This window comes from Equus quagga, chromosome 8 (assembly GCF_021613505.1).
Source record: "Equus quagga isolate Etosha38 chromosome 8, UCLA_HA_Equagga_1.0, whole genome shotgun sequence".
Taxonomy (NCBI): domain Eukaryota; kingdom Metazoa; phylum Chordata; class Mammalia; order Perissodactyla; family Equidae; genus Equus; species Equus quagga.
The window spans coordinates 94,635,277-94,654,415 of record NC_060274.1 but is presented as its reverse complement, the minus strand read 5'-3'; the positions used below and the strand labels follow the sequence as shown (position 1 = coordinate 94,654,415).

General features: G+C 39.8%; 1 protein-coding gene across 4 annotated transcripts in view; it reads left to right on the top strand.

Annotated features, from left to right (window-relative positions):
* The window catches only part of DOCK4 (dedicator of cytokinesis 4), a 432,596-nt gene that overhangs the window by 182,004 nt on the left and 231,453 nt on the right, over positions 1 to 19,139 (top strand). For all 4 annotated transcript variants that reach the window (XM_046670233.1, XM_046670234.1, XM_046670231.1 and 1 more), the window contains exons 5-7: positions 3,676 to 3,772; positions 8,762 to 8,910; positions 13,955 to 14,039. In XM_046670233.1, coding sequence (XP_046526189.1) covers positions 3,676 to 3,772; positions 8,762 to 8,910; positions 13,955 to 14,039 — 331 coding nt within the window. The remainder of the gene's footprint in view (positions 1 to 3,675; positions 3,773 to 8,761; positions 8,911 to 13,954; positions 14,040 to 19,139) is intronic.

The following is a 19,139-nucleotide window of genomic DNA, read 5'->3' as shown; positions in this document are numbered from 1 at the left end:
ATCAGCCTAAACCTATGCAGAAGGAGTTGGTTCTTTTTGGTTTCCTGCTATGTAGGGAATCATGGCAGTCAGACCCATTGACTGCTGAGTCATGTCTCAAACCCCAGGAATTTCCTAGATTCACCACTGATTATAAGCAGCCATATCTGACTGTCTTTTCCTAATTGGGGATAATACCTTATCCCCATATCCTTGTGTGACCACTTCACAAAGCCTCTATTCTACTTCAGGGAACAGCATTTCTATGATATATTTTTTTTGATTGAGTCCATTGGTTACTAGGACTTCTCATATATTTAAAAAGTTTTTCCAGTCTATTTCCAAAAGGACTTGAAGCAGCTATCAGGATAACAGATCATTCAAATAAAATACTACAGGATAAAACAGTGGAACTTGCTTATTAAGTGGTTAATCTGAGCAGATCATTCGTTATAAGTGGGACATGGATTTGGACCCCAACATTTGCCGCCAATGCCACAAGGCATATGTGTTGGATCCTTGAATAATTTTCATTTTATGACAAAAGAAAGAATACAGATTCAGCCAGAGAAATAACATTTTTCCTCAAATAGCAAAACATAGCAATTTATTTGAATTAGTAAAGCACATTTTAAAGCATAGTAAATGATGTCTTCAAACTTCATTTTCACCAAAAAAGTTCCAAGGATGTTATTCAAATGGATGATTCTTATATCCACCCTCTGTAAAGGTAGGATATTAAATCTGAGTTCAATGAAATAACTTCTGCAGATGGCTGAGAGTCTCTGGTATAAATACCCTGTTCCCTATGTGGATTAAAACTTAAAGAGTGTAGAAGATCCTTACACTGTATATCTTATGTATGTCAGCTACTTTAAGCAATATTATTCTTTTGGTAGTAGTAGTGGTAATTATTTAAAACACTAGATTAAAATCATCGTAATTCCAATACTAATAGTTACCTCCACCGCTACTCTTTTAATAAAGTCTGTCCTTCAGAAATGTTGTGCAGCTGTAATCCACCAGAAGTGAGTCCAGCAGAGTTATCAGTCCTTTTGGAGTTTTCCCACCAGGCTGGGTTTGACACTATCCAGCCCCGCTCGACTAAACCAGAGAACACTCCAGAAAACACTTTAGCCATAGGCTTACTCTTTGTTCAGACCTTTCTGCCCTGGTGATCTGGGCTAGGCAATGTGGAAAGTCAGGGTCTCTACCCTGGCCCTTGAAGTGTCCACCTGGGCAGATCCATGCAGCCAGTCCTCTTTTCTGCCTTTGCCCCAAGCCCGAACCTACTCTTTCAACTCTCCGGAGCCAAGGGCTCCCCAGCCCCATCTTACACTCCGACCTGTCGGGGAAGAGAAAAGAGAGAATGCTAGCAAAGATGGTATAAGACATCACTCCACCCAGTGAAAGCAGGTTGGGGTGGGACATAATTTTAATTAAAATAAGTACTTTTATATATTTGTTTATTTATTTATTTAATTGTCCTAGTAAGTAGCCGGTTGTGGGTAAAGTTGTCTCAGAATTTGCTTGTGTAAGTTTAAGACTTGGTTATGGGTTCTCCACTAGACACAGGGCATGATGAGCATTAAATAGCAGGAGAACTTTGGGGTAGAACTAAAATTTATTTTGTAAAAATATGTCATTGGAATTGGTTGAGACCCTAGATTCTGGGACTATTAACTAGAAGAAAAACTTTAGCCTGAAAACGTTTGAGAACACGTAGTACCAGGTGATTGCTTTCCCAGAGAGGAAGCTCTTTGGGATTTTGATGTTACCTGTCTTATTTTAAGGGGATTAACAGCCTGTTGGCCCACCAGCATGAAATAGCTGCAAAGGACTCATAAAATAACTGAACAAAATATAATTTCAGGGACAACTGCTTATGACTATTTGAACATTGATTTTGGTATAATTAGGAAGAAACAGCTGCCTCATCTAAAATGGCAATTTTGTGCTTCTTGAAAATTTACATTTTGGTTGAACAAACCCCAAATCAACTTCCTGCAGACTGAATTGCCTTTATGTTCTTTCCTGGCTCTTCGGAGCAATGTAGGACTGATGGGGGTCCTTAAATTAAATTATGGTTTGCGAACAGTGAGGCCACTTCTGTATTGTTTAATTCCTGCTGAGGTCATGTCATTTTTTAAATGTTAAATACGTTGTCGAGTTTTCCTGGAAATTCATTGTTCCCTCCTTAACCTTGCATCCGATCATTTTATAATCTCTATCTCAAAATATTCATCATTGAAATTGCAACAGCTGTTTCAAAAGCAAAATAAACGTACTACCATTTGAAAGTGTCGTATGTGGACTTGATGAAAGGTTCCATGTATGTCACAGTTCATATATTACTGTTTACTTTTATTTCTAGTTTTAAATCCCAGTTTTACATTTGCAGCTGTGTTTAAGCTCTACAAAGAAGGAAAATATTCACAGGGCAAGTATTTTAGTAGCAGTATGAAATGAGGAGGTGAGACTCTGTTGGTGAAGAAATCAAGGCAAGAATTTTATACTTGCTGTCATGAAGACTTTGCAAAAGATGGTTATACAAACTTTGGACATAACATGAAATAGGAACTGCACAACAGTTATTAGCCTCATGCTGAGAAGTCATTTCCCCTGGATCATCTAGACAACCATGTTCGATATCTAATATGCTGTTACGTTCTACATATTAGATATTGTCCTTGAAAAAAATATACTCAAATGAAGAAAATAACCCCTGTTGATATAGTCAGTAGCATTCTTTTGAGAAGTTGTAGGAATGCTCGCCACTTAACCTACAACTAAACTGAAAGAACTTGAAAAAAGAAATTAGAGATGAAGAAAAAGGTTATTGTGTGTCAAAGGTAGGATACAGGGGACAAATGAAATTTTTTGGGTTTTTTTTTTTCCCTTTCATCTCCTTATGTATCTTCTCAACATCAGGACCACTGTGCATACCCTACTAGATGTTGGTCTGAATATTTTCCAAGTATAGTTTCTGACTTGTACAGAAGAAATAGGAAGAATATATTCCCCTAATCATAGAGAGGAGCACTTTGCAATGGATATTCAAATATTTGTGATGTCACAAACTCTTAATAAATTCTAAAATTCGTGATAACATTAGTAATAGTACTAACCATTTTTCATGGTCCTGTTTGCAAGTAATAAAAATGGAGTGTTAATGAGATCAAGGAGTGTTTAATCAGTACCGTGTGTCTAGTTAATCAGTACCGTGTTATCTAGTTATTTAAGTTAGTTCGGGTGCTTGCAGCATACTATCCTATCATTGAACAAGTCCGTCACTCCCTTTGAGTTCTGTGGTCATCGTGCTTGGAAAGCAAAAGCCATCTCACAGTTTGTGTAAGCCTGGTGACCTCATGTTACACATGGGGCTTTCGGGCTCAGGGAGATTAAATGAGTTTCTGTTTAGTGGTCAAACTGTGGCTGGAGCAGAAATTCTGATGTTGTTGCTTCTCCACCGCATTGCTCCAACTTGATCCGGATGAAGTGACTGGTCATTTTGATATTGTACCACCATAACCCACAGAGCATTCCTGATACAAGTTCATAATCAGATGCTGGTTACTTCCTGCAGAACCAAAAATAACGAGGCAGCTTTTTTCCTGGTTTATCTTTTAGAGTATTTAAAAGAAAATTGTCTGTGATGTTTGATGTTTATTTTGTTTTTCTTTTTTAATTTTACAGACAGTTTGAAATGGTTATTCCCACTGAAGATTCTGTTATCACAGAAATGACATCAACATTAAGAGACTGGGGAACCATGTGGAAACAACTCTATGTGGTAAGTAACTTTTTAAGGGCATAATTTTTCAGGTAGTGAATTGTTTTAAGAAATAACTGAGGGGCTGGCCCTGTGGCCAAATGGTTAAGTTTGTGCACTCCGCTTCGGCAGCCCAGCGTTTCGCTGGTTCGGATCCTGGGCGTGGACATGGCACCACTTGTCAGGCCATGCTGAGGTGGTGTCCCACATAGCACAACCAGAAGGACCTACAACTAGAATATACAACTGTGCACTGGGGGGATTTGAGGAGAAAAAGCAGAAAAAAAAAAAAGAAAGAAAGAACTGAACCAGAGTAGGCATCAACTATTCTTTGAGCACCCGGTAAGTCATTAGTACTCCTCCGGGAATTGGAGATACAGAGCATAAACAGACAGTCTTGTTGTAATCTTATGTCCACCAAGCATGGGTTTTATAAGTTCTTTTTCAAGCTGCAGGAATGTAAAAGATACATTTCTGGCATCTAATCAAATAGGATGGTTTACATGGAACTAGTGTTAGGCTTTCTGAATATTTTTAGTTTTCAGGGAGAAATAAACTTATTTTCAATACAATATTCTAATTCTCTGTAAATGATTCAAGTATTCTGAAAATGATAGACTGCTTAACAAGAATCAATGAGGATATTCTAAATATGTAAAAGAAAGGAATGTTTCTTAAAAGAAAGAGACAGTGGTCACTGTTTTGGGGGTATGTATATGTACTTATTTACTTATTATAACTAATTACATTTGTTCAGAGCTTTCTATGTCACACTCTGAGGGAGGTACTCCATATGCAGTATCTCATTTAATCCATACAACCACTCAAGAGATAATGACTGTGATTGTCCCCAGCTTACAAATGAGGAAAATGGGGCCAAGCGTAAAGTACTTGCTCCAGATCAAGTAGTTGGAAAATGGCTGAGCTGGGAGCCTGATGTGACTCTAATATCCTTACTCAGAACCACTGCATATGTGGAACCTTGGGAGTAGTGAAATTTTGGGGAAGATAAATACTATTTCTTCTTTCATTTTCAAAGAAATTTATAGAACAGCTTAACCATTTGGAGAGATGTGTTCAAAATACAAAGGTGTGCTTAGCCTGACAAAGCAATTTGAAACAGCCTGTCAAAGAGAAAATCCAAATTAGTGAGGGACATTGGCACAGAATGACAGTTTTTAATGTCTGGCACATATAAAGTGTAATAGGATATTTCATTGAGGCAAAAAAATGTGAAAAAGTCACTAATAAAAACCGTTTTGATGTTGGATTTCTCTGACCATGCCCTGCTCAAGCTGGTGGCTTCAGGACTCACTAGTAAAATCCATAAGACAGTCTCCGATGAAATGCCAGAATCTAAGCTTTGCTGGAATGAAGTAGATGGAAAGTCAAGATAACTGAGCTCAAGGGCTCTGTGCTAGGAGACTACAAAGGAAGAGCAGATCTCCTTTTTAGATTTTTTAAAAAAATTTGTGTTGGAAAGAATATAAAATCCAAGTATTATTTTTCTTAAAATAACATTGTGCATGACACTAACATAGAAAATGAAATTATTTGAAATGTTCAAATCACTGCATCCTTAATGCCCAGCCTAAGAGTTATAAAAATAATGACAGTCTAAGTTTCATCCATTAGTTGAGCTGGAGCACCAGCACTTATCCTTTTATGTAGCTGCTTGTGGGGAACGAAGTTGAATTCCTCTTGATTCTGCCTTTTCCAGCTATTTTTACCTGCTTTTGAGGTTGTGAGCATCTGTTTTGGGGACATACGTGACTGGCTTTAAATCTGTGTGTTCTAAGCGCTCGGAGTAACCTCACCTCCTCGTATCCTGAGTAATGGAGACAGAGAATTATTTAAAAGTTTCCCTGGGTACGGGAAAGGTAGTCGGTTATGTTAGGAGCAAGTGAGAAGTTTAACCTGAAGACGTTAGATTTTTGACCTTGAGAACGAGGCTGACTTGGCTCTGTTGGACCTTCGGTGTCTCTTTTCTTGATGTAGATGTTTTGGTTCAAGTCTGTTAGACTTGAGTGTTTGAAGCGCTGTCCATGTCCTTTTCCAACAGTTGTAAGGTGCCTGTTTTCTTCTCTGGAAGATGTTTGATGAGGGTAATAATGTGTTGTAAATTGTAAGCAGTATATGAGATATACTTAATTGAGTAGAACATTTAGCATAAAAGCACGTGGTAGCCACTTGGGAAATGCTAGTTGATCTTTTTAATAACATCAGTAAGAGCCTAAATAATATTCTCTAAAATATCACTTAATAAAATAGCAGTAATATAACCATTGAAAATTTAGGAGAAATATAGCAGCCATCTTTTACTGAGTACTTTTGTGCAGGCCTTTGGCTGAATATTTTACTTCTGTCTGCCCTGGGGCTCTGCCAGTTTTTAACTCTCGAATCTTATCAAAGATAATCCATCCAGGGCCCCATGCTAAGTGGTAAAGCCTGAGCCTAAATCTGGATCTGCTGCTCCAAAACCTATGTTTTCATTTTGAGGCAAATGAAAACTTATCCATTTTCTAAAACACTGAAATACTCACAATTAACTTTTGCTACATTTCTGGCATATTGCAGAAAGTTTTAGGTATTATTTTATTCCAAGTGTTCAACGTTAATATTAAATGAAAAGCATTTTTCCTATTTCTGAATAGTCTTCATAACCAATTTTTAAAATCCACTTTTTAAAGAAACATCATTTTATGACTAGCTGTCAAATCAGATAGGTACTGTTTTCATACATTAGTAGGGTGGGGTTGCTGGTCAGGGCTGCAGTATGTCAGTGTTCCTGCCACCCCTGCCCTGAAGGCAAAGCTGACCAGTTGGTTTTCATTTGTATAAAGGATCCAGCTTCCTTCTCATCTCAGCATTCTCTTAAACTTGAGTACTAGAGGTGGCATCTAGAAAATCAAGCTCATCGCACTGGACAGTGCCGAACACCTTCCCCAAGGACCGGACAAGTGACATTCACAGTGTGACAGTCTGTTCAAGAGGGAGCTGGCTCTTTGCTTTGCTGCATACAATTTGACTTATTTTATATCTTCCTTAATTTCTTTGACTTGAGTAGACCTTTCCTTTTGACCACTGGCTTCCTCAAGTTTTTCTTGATCTTCCCTGCTTATTCTTTTCCATGACCTAAGCAGAATCCACCTCTCAAGGTCCAGAAAAACGACCTCCTATACGTCACAGTATTCATTCATTCATTCCTTCATTCATTCTCCAGCTCTTGGGGCTAGTCAAGGCAGTCACAGCCATTGTCATTGGGAGCTTCCAGCAAGAGGAGAAGACAGACACTGAGCAGTCAATTTCAAGAATATTGCTTTACAGTGCCCTTGTGGTGACTTGTATGGGAGTGTATAACATGAGTAGAGAGCGAGGAGTAATAGAAGAATAGGCTCGGTAGGGTGCAGTAGGAGCTGAGAGGAGAGCAAGATTACTTATATGTCAGAGGATCAGGGATGACATTGTGGAGAATGTGTCTTGTCGAGCTGGCACATTTGTCTAACCTGCACAGTACGTGAAAACGCTTCCTGTCACCAAGAGTTGATAAAGCAGAAGACACGTCACTACTTTTCAAAATAAAAAACATGTTATGACTAAACTTCTGTACCCATTACACAGAACTTGATATTTCTGGCACCTTATCACTGTAGAGAACTTTCGGTGAATGGTGATCTCAATACTTTTATACCATTGTGCATGTAGTCTAGTAGTAATTTTTTGTAGAAAGTAAAAGCATAGCTTCTAAAGAAGTTAAGAAAGATGAAAAGTAAATACTTATAAAGGGTTTTTGCCCTAAGAGTCTCCGGGTAACAGACATAGACTTCTGTGTGGTAAAGACACGCTATTTGTAGAGGGCTTATTCTGGACCCAGCCCGGAATAATAACAGTATTAGAAGGAGCTGATACTTACATGGTATTTATTCGAGGCCCGACATTGTTCTCAAAGTTTTAATGTATTAACTCATCAATCCTCACAACAACCCTATGAGGGTTGTTACTGTGATACCCATTCTACAGATGAGAAAATAAACACAAAGCGGTTAATAAATTGCCAAAGGTTTTTCAGCTAGTAAATGGCACAATTGGAAAGCAGCTCGAGGTGGTTTGGCTATCCAGTCTGTGCGCTTCATCACTGTGCTGTACTGCTCTCTTCACGAATATTCCCTCTGATCCCTAAAACAACCTTCCAGGGAGAAAGCACTGTCCCTGTTTCACGATGACAAAATTCACTCTCAGAGCCTGTAAAACTAGTAAGTGGCACAACCAGGATTTGAAGCCAGGAGTTTAAGCCGTCTTCTTTCAGCTAAGCCACCTTGCTTGATGAATTTCACAGGAGAGTATCTTGAATCTACATGAATGTTTAGCTAGTAAGAAAGAAAACACCACTTTTTTCCAGAGGTCTGAATACTGACCAGGTAATAGCAGTGAAAATCCATCAGTGACGGAGTTTGAGAGCCCCCTCAGTGAGCCCATCTTATGATGGAAATGCAGGAAAGCATCAAGACCAACACGCAAGAGATAATTGGAAAATGGTGTTTTCCATTGAATTGGCCTTAATTACATACAGCTGTGGTTGAGAGAAGGGCGACCAGAATGTGAGCAAGAGTTGTCAGGGAAGATTTCCTGACGGAGGTGGAAGTCAGGTGGAGCCTTGAAGGACGGTAGAATTTGGATAGAGCTAAAGAAAGGAGCTCTTGAGGTGGAAAGGGAGGCACAGTACGTGAGCCTCGGGTCTGGAGGCCCAGGGAGGACACTGGGACACAAAGTGTCTGTGTTGAGGAGTCTGAGAAGTGAAGGTGGATTCTTGGACATGAGAGCAGCGTCATGCAGTTGAATAAAAGCATATAGAGCAGTGAGTGTGCTTGAGGACACGAGGGGAGAGTTAGTCTGTCCACAGAGTGGCGAGCACAGAGAGGGTAGCAGGACTTGCCCTCCCTGTGCTCTGTGGTTGCCTCACAACTAGTGTGGGGACTGACCACCGAATCTCCACGTTTGCATATTTCCTAGAGAAATGAAGGTGACCTCTTCCACCGGCTGTGGCACATCATGAATGAAATCCTGGATCTGCGGCGGCAGGTGCTGGTGGGCCATCTGACTCACGACCGGATGAAGGACGTGAAACGCCACATCACCGCCCGCCTGGACTGGGGCAATGAGTGAGTACTGGCCACCACAGGGACAATCTCTGAGGGCTGAACACAACGGAAGCGACAGAGGTGTGAGCCACCATGGGGTAATATCTCTGGAAGACGCCTTATGGGGCTTTTCCAGTTTTCCCTTTTGGGGGCTTAGTGCAAACTGTCGTTGATGGAGCTGAGTGCCTGCTGCATCTTCCAGGGCTGGTGTGGGCACCAGGATGTTGTTTGTTCTCTAGTACCCTGGGTGGTGTGATGGTGTGCATGTGCTCATGGAATATGAAATGTTCACAAGGATCAATCAGATATGGCTTCTGCTAAAATAGGTCTTATTTTCAAATAGGTTTAGGTTTGGCATGTGTCTTTGCTTTTACTCTATTAACCTGTATCACTTCCACGGTGATAGGTTGCCAGTGTGATCTGGAGGGTGACAGTAATGCTAACAGCCTCTATTAAAAGTCTTAGGATAGATGCACCCAGGGTGCCTTTGATTATTGCCCTGATTCGGCCTGTGTGTGTATATTAGCCACTTTGAGGAGCTGCTTGGGAGAACTCAGTAAAAAGCTGTTCTTGACCAATACTTACTTTTAAATAAAACTGTTAGTGACTAATCTAACAGCCAAGCACTTTAAACAGTAAATCTAATCACTTAAAGCTCTGATGAAGGTTGATACTGTTCTAAATATGAATGTTAATCTGTAGCTAAGAAATTAGGATAAGCCAGCTTTGACAATGATCCTAAGTTTGGATGGACTTCAGTTTAAGCAAGTTAGTGGCCCCTCAGTGTTGTACCTGGCCATATTCTCCTTTCCTTTCCTCTCCTCCAATCCCCATTTGCTTTTGGGACCTTTGAAGGATCTTAGGGCAACAGAATAAAAAAAAGCAGACAGAAATGGAGAAAACAGCAGGAGGTACACCACAGATAAATTTGTTTCTTACTGAATCCCGGAAAAACCAATTTGAAACTAGAGGGCTGCCTCCCCTAACCATAGGAAGTCGCTTTATCAGAAGCCAATTTTGATTCCTGCCAAGACAGTCCATACTACCGATCTCAATACATGGACCTACTAAAACGTTTTAAACCTCCATCTCACACAGCGAGCTTCTGGTATCTTATCAAGTAAGATGTGCCATTCGTCCTTTTACAGACAATTAGTAGAGTAGCCCTAATTTATTTATCTCTGGAAGATTCATTCCTTCTAGGGAATAAAAAACAAGTGAGGGTGTGGAATGGTAACAAGACATTGGACTAGGAAACCTACTCTGCTTTTTTTTTAAGGCTTGAGACAAATTTCTGAGCCGTTCTTGACGTCAGTTTTTTCACCCATCGAAGGAGTATGTTGAACCAGAGGGGGTCCAAGGGCACTTTCAGCTCCTGGGCAGTCTGATTCAAAACACACAGCATTTCCTGAGAGAGAAAATTTGCCAGCTCTTTGCATTGAGCCTGCAGTCTTGCTGTGTGGGATGGGGCAGCGCTGTGAGGGGTAGAGCTGAAAGCTGTTTGAGCGTGACTTATGCTGCCTCTCTTTGTTGTTTTTTTATTTTGAGAAAACTTTGAGTTTTCACTGATTTATATTGGTTCTTAGTCATTTTGCTGGTCCTCATTTAAAAGACTAGTTTGTAAACAGGAAGAAAGTTGGATGAAGTTAGCTTATCAAAAATAGCTTCGAAATATAGAGCAGGCAAGAAGATGATGCTTTTCCAGTTTTCGGAAGGAAGATAATGACAGAAGGAAAGGGAAAGGAAGGAAAAACATTAAATATGGCTGAATCATGACTCACTTTTGACTCACATGAGTTCTAGCTTATGCTTTGGGCAGTTCTGGGGCTAATTTATGGTAAGTTGGTAAAACATTGATGCTTGAAAATGAGCAATATGATGTATTTAGATCATCCTCAAATTCACAAATTTTCTGAGGTCTCATTCTGTTTTCTTTGAATTTCTTTGATCACTTAAATAAAAATGACTTTAAACATGCAGATTGTGCATTTATCTTACTCCTTTAAGTATAAATTAGTTTTCCTATTAAATAGTGCTACATGGAAAGCAAATTCAGGTAATTCTCTTGCATATTAAACTAGGTCAAATTGTCCTGCAAAATTATGTCAGCATGTAGATCTCTGGATGAACATAAATTAAGGATGTGTTCAATCTCAGGTTGTATATCAGACTGTTGAAGAGTGGGGAAGAGAGGTCCTCTGGATGGGGGAAGCTTGGGAGGAGGGGAAGATAATGCATCTTGTTCCCTGACGGGGTCATCAAGAGAAGTGTCCTCCCCCTGGAAGGCTCAAACAGAAGATAATGGTACCTGTTTCTGTTCCCCATAGAGTCCTGTGCTGTCCTTTGACTTTCCTGCTAAGATTATACAGGAAAGAGAATCAGTTCATCCATCCTTCCTGATGTCCCAGAGTAGTTTGGTGACTGAGTTGATGTAAAACCTGACCCTCCCCTCCCACCACTGGCTTCCCATGTCCTGAAAACTCTCCTTCCATCTTGTCCCTTTGCTCCTTGCCACATTTCTTCTTATTGTTTTTAAAGCACTGCCCTGATCCTGTTCTGTGAGCTCAGAAACCTCAAACAGCAGGAGGGTATCCTAAGGATATATCTAGGAATTAACAAAATGAAATAGAAACACATAAAACTCTCTTCACACAGCCAGAATTCCCAAGAGCCAGCAGTTGAACAATCAAAGCCTTAAGAGAGGAAGAGACTTGCAGATTACAGGCTCCTAGTGCCCACAAGCTCAGGAAGGTTCTGGACCCCGCACCTGCTCTACAGCCTCTGCACCTGGAGTTAGTCTTTACTCTTTCTGCAGTGATGTAGATCAGCTGCCCTTCGTGCATCTTTTCTTCCCTGTACCACATGGCTGATGCTGTCTGAATTTTGAGATGCAAGTTCGCAAAGAAAGAATCTCATTGAGATCCAGTATCTATCATTCCTGTTTAGACTGAGCATTTTATACCAGCCACTCCTAAGCTGCTGACCAGTCCATGGATTAATTGTCTTTAGGTCAGTTGCCTACCAATTGGCCAGTCAGATGTGGCCCAGGAAGAGGAGATGGTCAGATGACTAGACTACCTCAGCTCTCCTCTGCCCCCCTCAGCAGAGAATGTGGGTAGGCGGCTTCTCATAGAAGGAGCTGTGGGTAAGGTAGGTGCCAAGATTCCTATGTGGTTATATAGCCTCTTTCCTTTGCTAGGTAATCTTTCCTCAGCAATGTTGACATGTTGTCAAATGATGTCTTCCATTGTGGTATGGTGGTTCTCTCTTGGGAGGGGATAGAGACTGAGGAATAGATTTTATCAGATCTGAAGTGTAGCAAGGGGGATATCTTAGTCAGCTCAGGCTACCATAACAAAATACCACATATTGGGTTGCTTAAACAGCAGACATTTATTTTCTCACAGTTCTGGAGGCTAAACGTCCATGATCAAGCTACCAGCAAATTCACTTTCTGGTGAGGGCTCCCTTGCTGACTTGCAGATGGCCACCTTCTTATTGTCTTCTCTCATGGTCTTTCCTTTGTGCTTGCATGGAGAGAGAGAAATCTCTGGAGTCTCTTCCTTTTTTTATAAGGACGCCAGTCTTATTAGGTTTGGGCCCCACCCATATGACTTCACTTGACCTCTCTTACCTCTTTATAGTCCCTATCTCCAAATATAATCATATTGGGGTTCGGGCTTCAATATATAAATTTTAAAAATTTCATTCCATAACAGGGAGACTTGGGTAATTTAAATACAAATCGCAGTGCTGTTGCTTATTTGAAGGTTCAACAAAAGTTAAAGAATGCAAGTGTAACTTTTAAGTTTCTCAAAGGGAAACGTAATTAAGAAACTATTTTAGTATCTAAAAGATAGCTCCTGCCATCAAGAAGGCCACAGTCTTGTAATCTTCTTAAGAAAATCTATCCCTCACAGGGGCTGGGGCAGTGCCTGGCTTGAAGTAGGTGCCAAATTAATAAATTCTACTACAAAACCTCTACTGAGGTTTTGGGGAGGGCACAGAATTTCAGGATTTTTTTTTATTGTAAATGTGAGAAAGCTGTGGTTCTGTAACGGGGAGTGCAATGAGGGAAGGCTTCCGTGTTAGAGAGTGATGATGTGAAAGGGATGTGGAACACATCATCCTCAGAGAATTAAGCGTGAGACCTGGAGTAGAGTGGTTGAGGGGCATCTGATAGAGAGATGGTATCTTGGCCTTGATCTATAGGGTGTTACAAAGGCATTGTGAAGCCTTTGGGATGGTCGTGGATGGTTAAGGAGATGAACAGAATTATATTGCGTTGATATCAGTGTAGTAAAGTGTATGCCCCGGAGAGGAATATGTTATCAAGGTCACTAGAGGGAAACTGGCAGGGTTATACTCATTTTTCTCTGTCTGTGGTAAGATGTCACAAATCGGTTACCATACTTGGTCCCTCTGAGGCTGGATGTGTGACCTTAGAATAGTCTCAGCACAGCAAGCCACATGTCACCCACACACAAAAGGCTAAACCACCCCAGGCCTAGAAGTACGCTGCCCTAATTTCTGTCCCCTGCCTTTACTGACCCCAGAACTTGCCATGAATGAATGACAACCATGCACATGTTACCAGAGATTCACATTAGGAATGAGTTAGCTCCTGCCATAACTAGGTATTTTGGTGCCAGGTCAAATGCTAAAGACCAAGCTCCCCTCTCCTCAACTCTGATTTCTAAGAACAAAATTATGTCTAGTTCTGGTTTCCACCCCAGTCTAATGTGGAAGGGTTTCTGTGGTGGTGGTTTACGGAGTGCTGAATGCTCCTCACCATTGCAGGAGCACTCCACTGAGAGTGACATCCCCTCACCCACCCCCTGATTTGCCTGCCTTTGTCTTCTGTTTCTCAATTTCTTCCCAGTGTCCAACCTGGTTACACTGGCTACTCCAACCATGGTAACTAGTAATGCAAGGTAAAAAGTATGTGTGAGAGAAGCATGGCGTGTGATATATCTGATTTCAGGGTAATGTAGTAAAAATAAATTATTTTTAATAAATTCTATAGAGGCGACTTTTCTCCCAACTTTTGCAATTTGTTTTCTAGACAACTGGGACTGGACCTGGTGCCTAGGAAAGAGTATGCAATGGTGGATCCAGAGGACATCAGCATTACTGAGCTCTACCGATTGGTAGGTAGAGAAGTCTTGGCTTACAGCCTCACTGCTAATTTTGTGGTTTCCATGGCACTCTTCATACTTACTTAATTTTGTAAGAACAGGATGTTCCAGGTTTAATTTGGAGCAAGTAAAGAGAATTGAGAGCTGAGGTGACCATGCTCCAAATAGAAAACTGAGACACTTTACCTTTCTCAGAATGACGTGACATTCTCTACTGTGCCCTCAACTCCCAGACACTAGGAAGTAAATCCAAAGAAGTTTTAAGTTCTTTTGAAAATCTTGGTACTTTTTGCCTAGTTTAGTGAAATGCTTACAAGTCATACATATTTCTCTGTTGTGTTTCAGGACAGTGTTGTGACTAATGGTATCCAGTCACTGCTCACCAACATGTTAGCTCTCTCCTGCCCCATTATCTCTGTATACATAGACTGCTCAAAGTGGCTCCTCCTTGGTCTCCAACTGCTGGTCCTACCCCTATCCCTACTAGAGCCCTATCCACGCCTAAGTGCTGAAGCCTATTACTAATCCTAAGATATTTGATCATATTGCCCATCACAGCATCACCTATGACTTGAGTTCTTTTTCTAGTTACATGTAGGTTGAAGTCCAGTTATCTGCTTGGCATCCAGGTTCCCCAAATCTGCTCCGTTCTTCCTTGTATATAGCCTTGTATTCTTAATACTTGTATAAAATTTATCTAATCTCTTGATACTAACTAAGCTCTTTCCAAACCCCAAATTGAAGAAGAATGTGGTTGGGAAGGGCTTTCAAAAGCCATTCCCCCAGTGGTAATTTTATTTTGATAGAGTTACTACTGCATCTTATCATAATGTTCCAAGGAGGAGTGCCTGTGGCAAATAGTAGAGTCCTTGTTGGAAGATTCTGCTTCTTTTGCATAGCTTCCCAAGCTTACAATATTTTTCATAGAATAGTGGGATATTCTTGACCCGAGATTAACTGTATCTGAAAAATGTGGGGGAAACATCATCAGTACATCCATCAGGGCTTATGTCTGATTTGAGAAAGCAGTTCTTAATACCACTTACAATTTTTGCCTTAGTCATCAATCTGTTCAGATTATTTACATCTGATTATGTCATTTGGAATAAATTCTATTTTTGTGGAGAATTTCCTTTCCTTTACAATGAACATAGTTTAAGGTCAGTTGAAGGGAGGCAGAGATGGAAGAAGGAAACAAAATAAGAGTATTCCAAGTTAAAGTCATCATTAATTCTTAGTTTATACAATAAATAAAATTTGTATAATTTGTCAGTTACATCCTCTAATGGGACATCTTTGTTGTTGTTAGTTTAACTCATTGAGCATCATATTTTGTCTCTCACTTTCTAAATCTCTTACTCCATTTGAAGTTTCTTGAGAATGGGTACTGTCTTACGCTTACTTTCTCTATTAAACCCCAAATAATCTTGTACAGTGCTTTGTGCTTAATAAGCAAGCACTCAGTGTTTTTGAGGTCATTATGATGTTATGAAAAGACCATGGGTTATAAATCCAAAAAACTAGATTTGAATTCCATCTCTTCCTTTTACCAGCCCTGTGATTTTGGACTTACTGTTTAATCTCTCAGAGCTTCAGTTTCTTCATCTATCAAATTGGAAAATAATTCTTATCATGTTTGTCATGAAGATTAAATAAGAAATGCAAGTAAAATGCTTTTCTTGACAGATAGTATTTGCAAGCACCTAAGCATTCAATCAAGTTTCATTCCTTTCTCATCTTCATTTCATCCTTATTAGAGAGGCAAGATGACAAGAATAGTTGATAACTTATATGCTAAATCTTAAAATTAGATTTGACTGTATTCCATGAAGTAAATAAACAATAGAAGCTTAGACATGATAGAAATTTATTTCTCTCTCACAATATGTAATCCCAGAGGCAGGAAGTTTTGGGCTTGCTGTAGTTTCAAGATGTCAAAAGCAGTACAGGCTCTTATCTTTCTGCTATGCAGGGCATGGCTTCCATCATCAAGGATACCTCAAAGTACGATATAGCTGCCAGAGCTCTAGCCATTACATCTGCTCTCCAACAGTAGGAAGGAGAAGGGTTCTTCTCAATTGATTCAAACACTTTAATGAGCCTTTCTGAAAATTCCATACAACACTTGCAGTTACATTTCATTAGCCAGACATAGTCACATCACCATATTTAGCAAGGGACGTCAAACATTTGATATACAACTAACAATGTCTGATACAAATACATTTTGTTTTCCCTAGTTTGATTTTGCGTTTATGTAATTTTATCTCTGTTCTTTTCACTTAATGTCATATGTGAGATGGCAAATTAATTTCATCTCTTTCAACATTCCAGTTTGTTAGTGCTGGTTGCTGAGAGTGCCATGTTGAGAAGATTCTGGGGTCTCATCTGGGCTGTGACTGATTAGCAATGACTGCCAGTGGTGGGAAACACTACCATTGATTAGCAATGACTGCCATTGGAGGGGGTTTTTACTATTTTATAGCCCAAATCGTAGTCCCAAATCTTCATTTTGTGGATGAGGAAAATAAAACATTGTGATTTTTCACAAAAATTTAATTTCTCCTCTGTAGTGGTTGCATTTTACTGTTTCTAAAGCAAAGACAGTAGCCCATGAAAAACACAAATAATTATAAATTTCTTCTTTAAGTTTCTTTTTATATTCTGGGCTCACAATAATCAGGTTCTCTGTAGCACTGGTCTTTTTCTCTGTATAACATGAAAGTGACTGACTGTGTTGACTTCACCAGGGAGAGTTGGCAAGCACCACCACTGACCCCTTGTTGTTGCTGTTGTTACAATTTATTTTCACTTGCAGATCAAGGACCATGGTGTGGGGGTAAAATGCGCTAACAGAGGATGTTTGATTAATTGTTGCCACTTCTCTTCTTTTACTGTGTCTTCTCGTGTCATATTTGAAACACAGGTGTTTCCATCTCGCTAAATCCATATTGCATCATTAGGAAAAAAAGTCTTGCTTTAGGTTTTGGAGAGTCCTGTTAGCAGATCTTTCTCACCTAATTGTGTTCATCTAAGCAGTAAAAAGTGCTAAACTGCACAGTGTTAACATATGTCCACTTGGGACGTTTGGTTCACTGCCAAAGGCCAGATTGCAATCCTAGAAATAGAGAGAACCTTATTAGCTGGATTCTTTGGTTGTTTGTGCATGCAGAGTATCTTTTTAGGCATCCTTCTTGGTTTTATCCAAGATCATGTTAGCTCCTTGTTTTGTGATCCTTAGTAGATAGTCCAGTGGTTCTCAGACAGAGAGCAGGGGACATTTGACAATGTCTGGAGACATTTTTGGTGTTCACTATTGGGGACGGTGTGGGGCGGGGGCAGGGAGAGGTGCTCCTGACATCTGGTGGGTAGAGGCCAGAGAAAGCTGCTAAACGTCTTTCAAAGCCCAGGAAAAGCCCTACAACAGAGAAACAACCAGCCGAAAATGTCAATAGTGCTGAAGTTGAAAAACCCGGGTATAGACGATTCTCTCAGTAATTAATGCATTATATGAGGATTAAAATTTTGCATCACTTAAATAAATCTTTGGAATGAATCTGTCTCTTTTCATCATCAAAGGTCTAGTTAAATTATAAGCACATTTAGAGTAACTGGCAGGTGCCTTTTTAACCATAAATTATTTCAGAGTTGGATTTTTGTCTCTGTGTTACAACTACCAAATTATAGCTCTTCAAGTGTGAACATGCCTTTTTAATTTTGTTATTGTAATGATATTTTCACAGAGATAATTTTAGAAGTTCCCCAAAGTAGTGAATTCCCAAGAGAGAAACAAGTAATCATAACCTACTTAAATCCAGATCCGTCCCAGACCTGGAAGAACGATGGGCGAGGGGAGAGGGAAGACTGCAGAGCCAGAGATTCCAGTGCCGTTTGTGAGGATCCATGTCACACGTACAAAGGGAACAATCAGGCAGGCTCATTACTGGCATGCACGCAAAGACCAAAGGTTCCAAGACAGTAATTAGACAAAAGATGCAAGGATCCGCTTTTCAGTCAGCTGTGGTTTGCATCTCCCTGCATATGATCTCAGTCAGTGATTCTCAACCCTCATTGCACTTTAGAATCACCTCGGGAGCTTTTAAAACTACCACTCTCTGGACCCCCATCCTCTAGAAATTCTAATTTAATTGTTCTGGGATAGGACCTGGGCATAAGTATTTTTTAAAAGCTCCCTTGGTGATTCTAAAGTGCAGCCAAGGTTGAGAACCACTGATCTAGATATATTGGATTCTTTGCATGAGTAAGGGAGCTAATTTTTTCGTTCAGTTTTCAGGGAATGTCATGATTGATGGTAGGAACTTTGCACTGTTTAAAGTCAAGACCAGACACCTCCTTGAGGTCCATTCTTTTCATGAGGTTTTTATATCTGTTTTCCAGCTTTAGCTTTTAGTAGAACTTCATGTCTTCATAGTACTTTGTACTATGTTACCCTGAAATTTTAAGTAAATCAGTAAGTAAGTAGCAACTGCAGAAAATAAAAAGCCTCTTTGTCAGTTATAGAGGTGTGGTTTTATGAATGTATGATACTTCTTTTGCCCTAGTAAAAAGAATTTTTAAACCACAAAATAGAGCAAGCTTTATAGAAAATGAGGCAGAATTATGCTTTTGTCTACACTTAGAATATTTCTCTGCAGGAATTTATTTCTAGTAATTATGGCCAACACATACCACAATGCTGAGGTCCATTTTGAAAGAAAGTGTACTCACTCTTCACTTTTACAGACAGGTGTCCGGTGGACCTGTTGCATATTCCATAATAATAGATGCATTTGGTTCATTGCGTTTTTGAACTGTTCACTTTTTGAGTAGTTCAGATTAAAAGATGAAAGCATGAAAAAACTTTATACTGCTGCATTTACAACTGTAATTTTAGACAGCATTCTTTGCCTTCAAATGTTGGTCAGTCAGTCAGTAGTTTTTGAACTATCGTTAGAAACAAAAAGATGGCTAATGTAGAAATGGAGTTATGTACCTTAACCCCAAGCAAAGGATCTGACTCCATTATTATGGAGTTAATCCCTGAGCTATTTTTTTTTAATTGTCAAGTGATCGGAAAGAGGTGGCTTCAGTAGTAGTCTGTGTTATGAAAAC